General features: G+C 38.5%; 1 protein-coding gene across 1 annotated transcript; it reads right to left on the bottom strand.

The window, feature by feature from the left end:
- Positions 1–10,027: 10,027 nt before the first annotated feature.
- Positions 10,028–10,990, bottom strand: OR13C8 (olfactory receptor family 13 subfamily C member 8). Its single transcript, XM_003925265.2, has one exon. It carries the CDS (start codon positions 10,988–10,990, stop codon positions 10,028–10,030), a length of 963 nt encoding a protein of 320 aa, XP_003925314.1.
- Between the last annotated feature and the right edge of the window lie 1,987 nt (positions 10,991–12,977).

The raw sequence follows: 12,977 nt of genomic DNA, 5'->3' as shown, positions 1-12,977 counted from the left end.
CACTAGTTTATCATGGTGACTCCGTGTCTTTATTGGAATAAGTCTTCCTTAGCCTGTCTAATTACATTTTCTAAATGACTTGGTGATGACAGTACATAGAGGACTGCTCCCTTTACCAAGAATGAAATAATTACCCATTTCAAAATTTCCGCATGATGATCTCATACACTCCTTTTTTATGGTTTAGTTACAACTAAAGAGGAGAAGTCAATCTCCTAGGAAAAGCCCCAGATTCCCTCCAGAAAACTTGTGGAGGAAAGAGTGTTGTTAAAAAGTTACAAGTTCACTTTAACAAGCTTGACTTTGGACTGTTAGCAGGCACATGGGATATCATCCCTATGTAACCTATTTGTAAGAGAGAAGTAGGTCAGTCAGCTTTTAATGATGTCCTCTGAGATGTAGTTGCCTGCTCAGGTGTAAATATCAGACTGTGTTTTATATTCCTGTGGGAGAAAATTACCAGGCTATGAGATAACAAATAGAAAAGAAATGGTCTTCCCGAGTTGGTTGGTCTGGTTGGAAGCACTCTGTTTTACCTGGTTAAAGGTCATATAGAGCTGTACATTGTCATTATCTATTTGCTATAGAGGTGGTTAAAGAGGTCTTGGCAGGTCTTTTGTCAATCAGAAAAAATGGAGCCCTATGGTGCGGTAATAAGACGTGTATAAATTTTGGAATCTCTAGTTGCATTTCACCCTCCACAGTGTGGCTTCCTAGCTGTGTGACCTAGGGCAATTCATATAACCGTTTTTGATTATACATTCTTTATTGTGCAATTTTTTAATGTCTTCAGATTTTTATGAGGATTAAATGTATTTGTGACCTAAATGATGTTTAATGTGTTCCTTTACCTGAGCTACAGAAAACATAAGTCACTGAAGGGGTTGTTTCATTTTTAATTAATTTGCAATGAGGAAAAATAGCTTTATTTGTTTTCTCATTTCTTTAGAAACTTCATGAATGTTGGTCCAGAGAGAGTAAAAATAATTTCCTATCTGGGCTCAGAAAAATAATTGCTCTATCATGTTTGTTTAGAGTCTTACTGATCCTGACAACTTTGGAGTTTCCACTATCATCGCTTCCTCTCCAATACGCCCAGGAGGAAGCATTTCTGAACTCATTGGATCAGCGTCTCTCTCAACTGCTATCTCTGATATTTTTGATGTTAGTATATCCAATTTCCGTTCTTAGAGTTAGGATTGTCCCTTTTAGGCTTTTTGAGGCTCTTCATTTTGCGATCTCTGTGACTACATAGCCATGCCTCTTATTCTACCCCTTAGACAGCCTGCTTGCCTCTCCTTTAGTGGCTGTATTTCTTTCTTTAGAAAGTGAGGTGAAGTTAGTAATGGTTGCTCTACTTTTCTCATATTCTGCATTCCCTATAATATTGGAATCAAGAATTACACCATCTATAGCATCAAATGGAATGTCCATCATTAGTGTTTTAATTTGCATCTCCATATACTGGCTGGATTCCATCTACCTGGGGATTCACTACCATCTCAAGTAAACCTGCGTAAACTCCTCTATTTCTCCAGCTCACTGGTTTGTTGAACCAAGCATCCTTTCTCTAGAGTGAGAGAAGTGCTGTAAATGTGAGTGAGCGAGCTGGTACATTTTTTTTTTTTTTTTTTTTTTTTTTTTGAGACGGAGTTTCGCTCTTGTTACCCAGGCTGGAGTGCAATGGCGCGCGATCTCGGCTCACCGCAACCTCCGCCTCCTGGGTTCAGGCAATTCTCCTGCCTCAGCCTCCTGAGTAGCTGGGATTACAGGCACGCGCCACCACGCCCAGCTAGTTTTTTTGTATTTGTAGCAGAGACGGGGTTTCACCATGTTGACCAGGATGGTCTCGATCTCTCGACCTCGTGATCCACCCGCCTCGGCCTCCCAAAGTGCTGGGATTACAGGCTTGAGCCACCGCGCCCAGCATCGAGCTGGTACATTTAACCCTCACAATACATCAGAAAACTGAGGTTCAAAGAAGTTAAATCACTTGCATAGGCTATAGATTAGCAAGATAGATGTGGAGGTGAGATTCCAATCTAAACAGTCTGACAGCATATTTAGCCTCCTTACCACTAAGCTTTTCTGTCTTTCTTAACAAAAAATTCTTGCACCTTCTCACCTTCCCTAAAGTACATCACACTGAAAACTCATGACGCTAGGTTTATTCAGCAGTTTTCTGGTTAAAGCCCTTGGTCTTAGCGCTTACTGTCATTTACCAGTGAGTACAGGGATATCCATACATTTCTCAAGAGGATGATGTAATACTGGGATCAAGAAAAGGTCAAACTATTATCCACTGTAAATCATGGCCACAGTCATCACAGCACTTAGTCATTGTAGTCCCCCAAATTAATCTAATTACCCCGTTTAACAGTGTTAGAGAAATGCCAAGGTAAAATCCAGTTACATTTATTAACTCTCTTGCCTTCTAATACCTTTGGATTATTTTTCATGACTCAGAAGCAACTGGACTTTCAGATGTTTTCCTCCTGACTAGTAGACATCTAGAGAAAGAAACGTAGCTTTTCCATTTAGAACCTCTAGGAGTCTTAGTCTCTTCAGCTGTAAATTAAGAACAAGAAAATATACTTTTCAATATTATTATGATGATTTAATGAGAAATAATATAATGTGAGTAAATAGCAAAATTCTTGGCATATCGGCTCTGATTTCAAATTATTTAGATAGTTCCTTCTCATTGTTTTTTTCATTTCCTTCCTTTTTTCGTCCTTATGAAGTCAAATTTTCTACAAGAACTTAAGTATGAACATTTTCCAGAAAAAGTTACTTTTTCTGTATCCAGTAAATTGTAACATGCATTATTCAATTATACTTTATTTCTTAGCAGGATTAATAGTGAATGTATTTATTCAAAGATTATGGCATAGCTGCCACCCAATCAGAATGGCCACTAACTATAAAACAACCAAGACAGCTGTGCTACTGACTGCAATCTTAAGCATGGTTTTATGAGATTTTAATTTGGGCATTGTAATTTTAATTTTTTTCTCTTCCCTGTAAGCAAGGGCTGACACTTAGCTGGTACACATTAATTACTATGGCCACACTGGTTATTTATGGTAAAATATTCATTTCATTTACTAGAACATTTGCCATAGAAGTTAAATACTTCAATCATCACTGGTACTCAATCATTTAGAAGGATGCTTTAGTTGTCTCAGGCTATGGAGCTTTTAAATTAATTACCTTTAACTTAATTATATATAGGAAAGAGAATATGACTGTTTAACATTGCTTCCCTAAAATTTACTGATTCTTGCTTTTAGCCAAACATAATATCAATTTTCGCAAATATCTCAAATGTGTTTTAGAAGAATGCAATATTCCTTAACTCATAAGCTGGTTAATGTTTTTGTTCAAATCTGTTGATCCTTATATTTATCTGTTTATTCTTTTAGTGCTTAAGAGGGATATGTGGTGATATTAAGTTTTCTTTTATATATTGAGGCTATTTTATTAGGGGAGTAAAGCTTAGAATACACGTTTTACTGATTAAATAAACATTTATTATAATACAACTTCCTCTTTTACTTCTAGTAATGCTTTCTGATCTTAAATTAATTTTTTCCCATATTAATATAGCAACATCAGCTTTTGGTTATTATTTGCCTAGTATATTTTTTCATTCTTTTTACTTCAACCCCAAAGTAGGCAAAGAATATGAACAGATGCTTTACAAAAGAAGACATACATGAGGCCAACAAACATATGAAAAAATGTTCATCATCACTGGTCATTAGAGAAATGCAAATCAAAACTACATTGAGATACCATCTCACACCAGTTAGAATGGCGATCATTAAAAAATCGAGAGACAACAGATGCTGGAGAGGATGTGGAGAAATAGGAACACTTTTACACTGTTGGTGGGAGTGTAAATTAGTTCAACCATTGTGGAAGACAGTGTGGCGATTCCTTAAGGACCTAGAAATAGAAATTCCATTTGACCCAGCAATCCCATTACTGGGTATATATCCAAAGGATTATAAATCATTCTACTATAAAGACACATGCACATGAATGTTCACTGCAGCACTGTTTACAATAGCAAAGACCTGGAACCAACCCAAATGCCCATCGCTGACAGACTGGACAGCGAAAATGTGGTACATATACACCATGGAATACTCTGCAGCCATCAAAAACGATGAGTTCGTGTCCTTTGTAGGAACATGGATGAACCTGGAAACCATCATTCTCAGCAAACTGACACAAGAGCAGAAAATCAAACACTGCATGTTCTCACTCATAGGCGGGTGTTGAACAACGAGAACACATGGCCACAGGGAGGGGAGCACTACACACTGGGGTCTGTTGGGGGTAAATGGGGTAGGGACAGTGGGGTGTGGAAGGTTAGGGAAGGATAGCATGGGGAGAAATGCCAGATATAGGTGAAGGGGAGGAAGGCAGCAAATCACACTGTCATGGGTGTACCTGTGCAACAATCTTGCATGCTCTTCACATGTACCCCCAAACCTAAAATGCAATAAAAAATTAAAAAATAAAAAAAATTAAAAAATTAAATATATATTAAAATAAAAGTTATGTTTTTTAAAATTTAAAAATTATATATCATAATAATACTACTTTAAAAATTATGAGTTTAGTTCACTTACAGTTGTTGTGGTTATTGTGGGTGTGGATTCTCACTAATGGCGTTTTGCTTCTGTTGTGCTTAGTAATTTGTGAGTATAAATTCAATTTTTCTTGGGAATCCTGCAGAAGTAAATTGAAGATTATTTCCTCCAGAGAGCATTTGATCTGCTTTTGCTGGAAATAAGGAAGTGGTACTAACATGAAACCATAAGCGCTCCTACTAGCTTATATGTCACATATGTGTGCATTAGAAAATATGACTCATCTTAGAACATTTTGATCTCCAGCTTTTAATAAATTATTCTGGTAAAACAAAATACTTCTGTTGCTCTGAAAATTGACATGATAAATTTTCAAGTCCATGCTTTCTAGGTTGTGAGTAGTGTATTGCTGAACGTTGTGAAATTGTGTGAGTACATCTTGTAAAATCATCCACAGTGACCCTGAAAAGCCCCTTTTGCCCTATTAGAGGGTTCAGGTTTAATAGAGGAGTCCCAGATTCAAATCTCCAAATTTTTACTTAAAATCCATTTTTCAGCTGATATTGGCATTTCCCAACAATCTGATCTCATTCCTGCCTTTTTTGGTGGGTCTTCTCACTTTGTTTCATCTCATAGCTTTTTCCTTTATTTGTGTGTTTGCGTTTGTGTGTCAGGAATGGCTGTAGGATGGTTAGGATGTAGTAACAAATAGCCTCTCAACTTCTGTAGCTTATTGCAATAATGGTTTACTTATTGATACTGCTATATGTATAATAATAAATAAATGTGTCATGAGTGGCAGGAAGGGTCTGACAAAGTCACTTAGGGACTTAGACTAACAGGCTCCATTTTGAAATGTACTTTTCCACCTGGCAAGGGGAAGAGGGATTGGCAGGGTCTTTCAATGGCAAATAAATATTTTTGTACGGAAACAATAAATACCACTTCCACTTGAACTTTACTGGTCACAGCAGAGAAAATTTGGGTCCAGTTTCAAGAGGAAGAGTAATTTTTCTGTATTCCTAAAAGGAAAACCAGGATGTTCAGTGAACAGGACTAATGACTACCACAAGGCACACAATAGGAGGTTTCTTAGGGAAAATATCCACTTTTTGTGAGGCCAAATGTATATCAATAAGTCAGTTTTATTTGCTCTCCAATTGTATTGCAGTTAGAGGGATCCTAAAAAATGTGTTGTTTCATGGTGACAGATGCAGTAAGCAAAGACTGTGCCTTAAGTATGGAGATCAAATGTAGTGTAGCTTTCATTTTGGTAGTATTAATTAGAAAGACCTATTTAATTTACGGTATTATAGAAACAGCAGAAATGAAGTAAAGTTTTTAAATTTTCTTTCATGAGTGTGAGTTCATATTCTTCTGAACATTCTGGTTTATTTCATTTGTGATGGAGACTAAGGAGAATTCTAGCCAGGCACTTGCAGAAAATCAAAAGGATTAAATGCATCAGTAAAGTGCTAGAGTTCCCTCTTTAAATCTGTTGTTTGGCTTCAGTCATCTTTTGATCCATCTTTATGAGATCTTCTGTAACTAGCTAAAATTTTTGTCCTTTTTGTTTAGAAAACTGTGGCCATGTGTATTAGTTGATTTTAGTTTTCACACTGCTATAAATTTTGTTGGGGCAAAGATGATTATGATGTACATTCTACCATCACCATCCATAATCTCTTCCTTCTCTACCCCCAGCCCCACAACCACCTACAAGGGAAGGTAATGTTTCAAGGGAGATATTTATAAAGCACCTCAAAATTGAAGGGACTGACATTTTTTATTTGGGAATATTGGCTTTGGCTGAAGCTGCCCATGCTTAGCAGCAGAGCATGGAGAAATAACAATGTAGGGAAAGGAACTGTATTTTCAGAGTTTAGTGGAACAAAAAGTCTGCACATTTCCCAAGGGCCAGATGTTGACAGTATTCTAAGGAGTGGAATGGAATAATTCTGTAAAGAAATTTCTTTAAAACAAGCAAAAAAAAAAATGTCCTTTATTCCTCCTCCAAAATAAACCAACAAGAACATGCAGGTTTACAAGAAAGTTTCAGGCAGCCAACCAGATAAGCTAAGACAGCATTTTAATTCATTTATTTATTTTTTGAACTATATTTTTGACTTACTTTCTGTATATGGGTGTGCATTGAATTACTGTTTGGTGTTACTTTTTTTTTTTTTTTTAGCCTGAAGAACTTCCTTTAGTATTTTTATAAGGCAAGTCTGCTTGCAAAGAATCATCTCAGTTTGTTTGTCAAGTAGCACATTTATTTTATCTTTATTTTTGAAATATGGTTTTGCTGAACATGGGCTTCTTCTTTGACATTTATTTTTGTTTTGTATTTCTTCTTCCAGGCCTTTGAATATGTTATCCAATTGCCATATGGTTTCCATTGCTTCTAATGAGAAGTCTGCTGTTAGTCTTATAGTGACTCCCTTATGCATGATAAGCCAGTTTTCTCTTGAAGTTTATGAGGTGTGGTTTTTTTTTTTTTTTTCCTTCTTTATCTTACAAGAAGATACATGACTATGGTGTATCTGAGTGTAGATTTCTTTTTAGTTTATCTTAAAGTTCATTGATCTTCTTGGATGTATAGCCTAGTGTTTCATCAAATTTGGGATGTTTTTAGCAATTATTTAAATAAGTGTTTTTTTTTTTTTCTATCTTCCCCCTTCTGTTATTTCTATTATGGTACACTTAGTATTGTCTCACGTTTCTCTGAGGCTCTGATTATTATATACTGATTACATAATTATTATGATTACGCCATTTGAGAGTATACTAAAAGACTTTTAATAGTCTACAGTTTAGAAACTAGAAAGCAATTGCAGAAGAAAAAGAAAATGTCATGCACATATGTTTTGTTATGTAGTTGTGTATGGAAATGGTAGCTTGACCCAGTCTTTTGCTTATTATCTATCTGATTTGCTACATTTCTCAAGCAATAATTGCATATATATTGCTTTTAAAGATACCTCAAGAGAGACTAAACACTTGACAGAGCTTATAATTTATCAAAAGTAAGAGCCAAGTGACAGACTCAAACCTCTGAGGATATGGTGCTGGTAGATTATTGGTTCTGGATTATGGAGGAAAACAGATGGAACTAAACCCAGTATTGGAAGCAGCTCATTGTCATGGTGAAGAAAGCTGCGGTGATGCTGACAGGAATGGGAAGCAAATGGGGTGGGGACAAATCCCTTATTTTCCAAGCTTTCGTTCACCCTCTAGCACTGCTTCTGGAGGAGTGTAACAGAAGCTAGTTAACAAATAAGAAATGTGATTTTCAGCGTGCCAACCCTAACTAGCAAGGCAGAACATAGAAAAGTAGATTTGAAGCTGAGAAAGTTAATAGTATCAGTGATGCCCTAAAAAAGGGATAGTAATCTTGTGTCAGCTCAAAGTTTTATGACTTATTAAAGTATACCCAATGCTAAAAATAATAAAATAGCCGATTTTTTTTAGATGGAATTTCACTCTTTTCACCCAGGCTGGAGTGCAGTGGCATGATCTTGGCTCACTGCAACCTCTGCCTCCTGGTTTCAAGTGATTCTCCTGCCTCAGCCTCCTGAGTAGCTGGAATTACAGGTGTCTGCCACCATGCCCAGCTAATATTTTGTGTTTTTAGTAGAGACAGTATTTTGCCATGTTGGCCAGGCTGGTCTCGAACTCCTGACCTTAGGTGAGCCACCCACCTTGGCCTCCCAAAGTGCTGAAATTACAGGTGTGAGCCACCATGCCTAGCCAGTAGCTAGCTGATGTTTATTGATCATTTAGGATATTCCAGGCACTATTAAATGCTATGCGTGAATTAACTTATTATATTATGAAATTACAATAATTACCTGTTAACAAGACAGGAAGGTATTGTGGTCTTACTTTCACCACTTAGAAGTAGCTCTAATCTTTTACTTTGGATTTCTGTTTTATATTTCAACTACCATAGACTCCTCAAAGATCTGTAGGTAAAGGGAATGCTTTCTTCTATTGACCATAACTGACTCAATTCCCTCAATGGAAGTAGGGCTTCCTTACGTGGGTGTTGCCTCACAGGGAGCATAAATAGATATTATCTCAATTTTGAGCCATCTCTGTCTTATCCGCTAGTGATCAAAACCCTGTGCTCCTCAGTACTTTGGATAACTTGACTTAAGTTCTTCTGCCACTTCTTATTCTCATATTGCAGTTTTTTTCAGTCAATAGTTCTGTCTAATTTTCTCCTTAAATTCTGTGTGATCTAATGCAGAGTAGAAAAAAAGTCCTTGTTTCAGCCTGGTCTCTTCTCAAAGTCCAAGAATAGTGCCGTGCTACCAGGCTACCTATATTTTATTAAATTAAAACTTAGGATGCATTACCAGGAAGCTCTTTCATTGATCTTAGTCTCATTATTAATCAAATTCAAGAAACGTTATGGAAAATAAAAGGTAATGCCTTAGTTATTAAGGACTGTATATGACAAAAATGCTGATATAGTTTATTTAGAAGTATTTAATCAATTCTGGTTTGATCAACCTTTGCTACCTCAGATATGGCAAACATACATTTCTCATTTTATATATCAGGTGGCTCACCTATTTGTTCAAAAATATTTATTGAGCTCCCATTATGTATTGGATTCTATTACAAAATTTTTTGAATGTTGTAGGGTAATAAACAGACAGGATCCTATCCTCAGGGAACTCATATGTGTGGTGGACATGGACAGTAAATAAATGAACAACTAAAAATGAATAATACATCATGTACTGATTATTTACTTTGCATATTAATAAAGAATGAACTTAATGTAGGTCATAAATTGCTTTTCCAAACACCTTTTGCCTTTTTTATTTTCTGAAGATTTGAGAGTGATTATGTTTTTGCTCAGGCTTTCAAAGAGATTTTCCACATTTTTCCATGATAATATGTTTTAACATCAGGAGCATGTTTTATTTCTATAGTTGTATATTTTTAAACAAAAATATAACAGTAAAAATAGCAACCAAAAATATTTCCTTTTTTTTTTCTTGAGACAAAGTCTTTCTATGTCACCCAGGCTGGAGTGCTGTGGTGCAGTCTTGGCTCACTGCAACCTCCACCTCCTGGGCTCAAATGATTGTCCTGCCTCAGTCTCCCAAGTAGCTGGAACTACAAGCCCATGCCACCACAACTGTCTAACTTTTATATTTTAGTGGAGACAGGGTTTTGCCGTGTTGGCCAGGATGGTCTCAAACTTTTGACCTCAAGTGATCGGCTTGCCTTGGCCTCCCAAAGAGCTGTGATTACAGGCATGAGCCACTGTGCCTGGCCCAAAAATATTTCTACCATATGGTTTTGAATGCCACATGACAAATTTGTTTTCACATGGTAACTTTATTCTTCTGAATTTTATGTCTGCAGCAGCTTTGAATATTAAGTCATGTAGTATAAATCAGTATTCATTTTCCATCAGAAAAGATTTCCTTACACAGTATATTCTTGACAGCAGCCTTTACATCCTTGTTTCGCAGACTGTAATTGAGAGGATTGATCATGGGAGTCATCACTTCATAGAAGAGGGAGATGAGGGCCTCAATGATGTCTTCCTTGCCTGAATCAATAGAAGCTTTAGACTCAGGCTTTGCGTACATGAAGAAGATGGTTCCATAGAATATAACCACCACTGTCAGGTGGGCTGAGCAGGTGGAGAAGGCCTTATGTTTTCCTTCAGTGGAAGGAATCCTGAGAATAGTGGCAACAATAAATATGTAAGAGGTGGCAATTACTAACAATGGAATAACTAGGACAATCAGATTCGACCCTGTCATACTAATCACGTTGACTGAAATATCAGCACAGGCCAGTTTCAAGATAGCTAGAATTTCACAGACAAAATGGTTAATGACATTATTAGCACAGAATGGTAACTGCATTGCAAGAGCTGTCTGCACTACTGAGTCAACAAGCCCAGTGATCCAGGACCCAAATGCCATGGCCATATAGGCACCCTTGCTCATGATGACAGGGTATCTCAGTGGGTAACAGATGGCCACATAGCGGTCAAGGACCATCGTGCCTAAGAGCATGCACTTCGTGGCCCCCATGGCAAAGGAAATAAACATTTGCACCATACACCCAGAGAAGAAAATCCTTTTCTTTGCTGCCAGAAAGCTGGCAAGAATTAGTGGGATAGAGGAACTTGTGTAGCAAATGTCAAGGAAAGAAAGATTACAGAGGAAGAAATACATGGGGGTGTGCAGGTGAGAATCATAGATGATAACTGAGATAAGGACTCCATTTCCAAGCAGGATCATCAGGTACATCCACAAAATTAGAAAGAAGAAAACTGTCTGGAGCTTTGGTTGGGCAGAAAGCCCTATCAGGACAAATTCTTTCAAAGTGGAATCATTGGTTCTTTCCATATTATATATATGGTTCTCCAACAGGACTCTGCAAATGATAGAACAGAAATATGTTAATACGGTGTCTGTGACAGCTACTTCTTTTAAGAATCATATTCTGTATTATTGCAGTTCGGTATTTGGATGCAACAATATAACTTTGGGGAAAATTTCTTACTGTAAAACCCAGGCCACTAGAGTGGGAAGCCTAGTCTGACTTTCTCACAGTTAAGAGAGAACACGTATAAGATCTTTGGATCCCAATCCACTTTATTGCTACTTCTACAAGTTCTGCCTCTTAACTTATTGGCTGCAAATCAGTGTCCTACAGTCTGTACAGTCTGGATTCAGCAGGCATATGTGCTTTAGAATATTTGAAAATGTTAGACCTGTTTCTGTCATGGAGCTTAGTTATATTAACAACTGACCTGTTGGATCCGACACATGTCTCTCCATTCTACCAGACTACTCTCCTCACTCTTCTCCCTTGTCACTGGAAGTGAATATAAGTTATCAATTAACATGTTCTTCTCATGTTCTTCTCAGTTGTTGGTCTCAGTTGTTTATATTACCTGGCAGGATCTTATATGCATTTGGACTCTTGACCCATGGCTTCAGGACCAACTTATCCATTAGGCACAGTACACTGACCATATTGTGAGAAACCTAAGAGAATGTTTTGATTTCTTTTAAAATACGAAGAAAAAAATAAACTTTAATGTTTTAACATATACTGTATTTGTTTTATAACAATGCAGAAGTAAAATATGACTTTTAAATCTTTATGCAAAATAAGGGCCCACAAAGACAAAAAAAAAAAGTGCCTAGGGCCTATCAGAATCATAATGTGGCCCTGTGTGGCTGAGTATCAAACTCAGTCTGGTCTACTGGTGGTATAGTAGTGGCTATGTATTTGCATGTAACCTCTTTGAGAAGAGTAACCTCATTAAGAAAAGGAACATACCTTCATACTCCTCGAACATCCTTTTGCAGTATAATGAGGAAGTATTCAAAGAAATGGTTTCTTTTTTTAAAAAATGAATAAACTGGGGACCGTTTTCAAGATGGCCGCCTAAGAACAGCTCAGGACTTCAGCTCCCAGTGAAAGTGCAGAGGGTGAGTGGACGCCGCATTTCCAGACGAACTCTTATTGCCCACAGACCAGGAGATACCCAGGCAGAGGGGTCGCCAGCGTCACAGTCCCAGCCGGTGCGGCTGTTTTGGCCCTCGAGGGGCTGATTCTGCCCGCGCGGCTGCTGTGACCACTCCCGGTTGCTGCGGTTCTCCTTACAAAAGCCACTGGTCTGGGAGCCCTCTTAGCTGGCGAGCAGAGCCTTGAGACGGCAGAATAGCCCATTCATCTGAAATAGCGAGTCAGGCCAGGAGATTCCTAGGCAAAAAATCCACCAGGAGCCGGCGCCGCGGTTCGAGCCGACTCCGTGAGTCGCAGCACGGGAGATCCCGGCGCCTTTTCAACAAGCGACCGGAACGCGGGGTCGTTCAACTTAAAAGAAAAGACTCTGAGTCAGGGAGCCAGGTGATCAGGCTCGGTTGGTCCCACCCCTCCACCCCCAACAACAACGGAAACAAAAACAGTAATTGGAAACCCTCTGGGTTGAGCCCTTCAAACCAAGCACAGCTGAACCAGGACGGTCCGGCTCCGTGGGGGAGGGGCTTCCGCCATTACTGAGACTCTCCACCACTACGGAGGCAGGCTGCCGTTGCCGAGGCAACCCGCCGTTGCCGAGGCAACCTGCCACAACAGAGAGAGTCCGCCATAACAGAGGCGGGGCCACCGTTGCCCAGACAGTTCTAACTACGCCCATATAAAAAGGACTACAGGGAAGAGCTCAGGGCAGCTGGGCGGAGCCCACAGCAGCTCAGCAAAGCCCCTACGGGCAGGCAGAGGCTAGGCGTGCTGCTAGCTGGGCGGGTCCGACCTGAAAAAAAAAAAAAAAAATCAAAAAAGGCAGTAGTGCAAGGGAAACTCATAAAGCTCCAACTCCCT

This window comes from Saimiri boliviensis, chromosome 2 (genome assembly GCF_048565385.1).
Source record: "Saimiri boliviensis isolate mSaiBol1 chromosome 2, mSaiBol1.pri, whole genome shotgun sequence".
In the NCBI taxonomy this organism is placed as follows: Eukaryota; Metazoa; Chordata; class Mammalia; order Primates; family Cebidae; genus Saimiri; species Saimiri boliviensis.
This window is presented reverse-complemented; position numbering and strand designations above follow the sequence as displayed.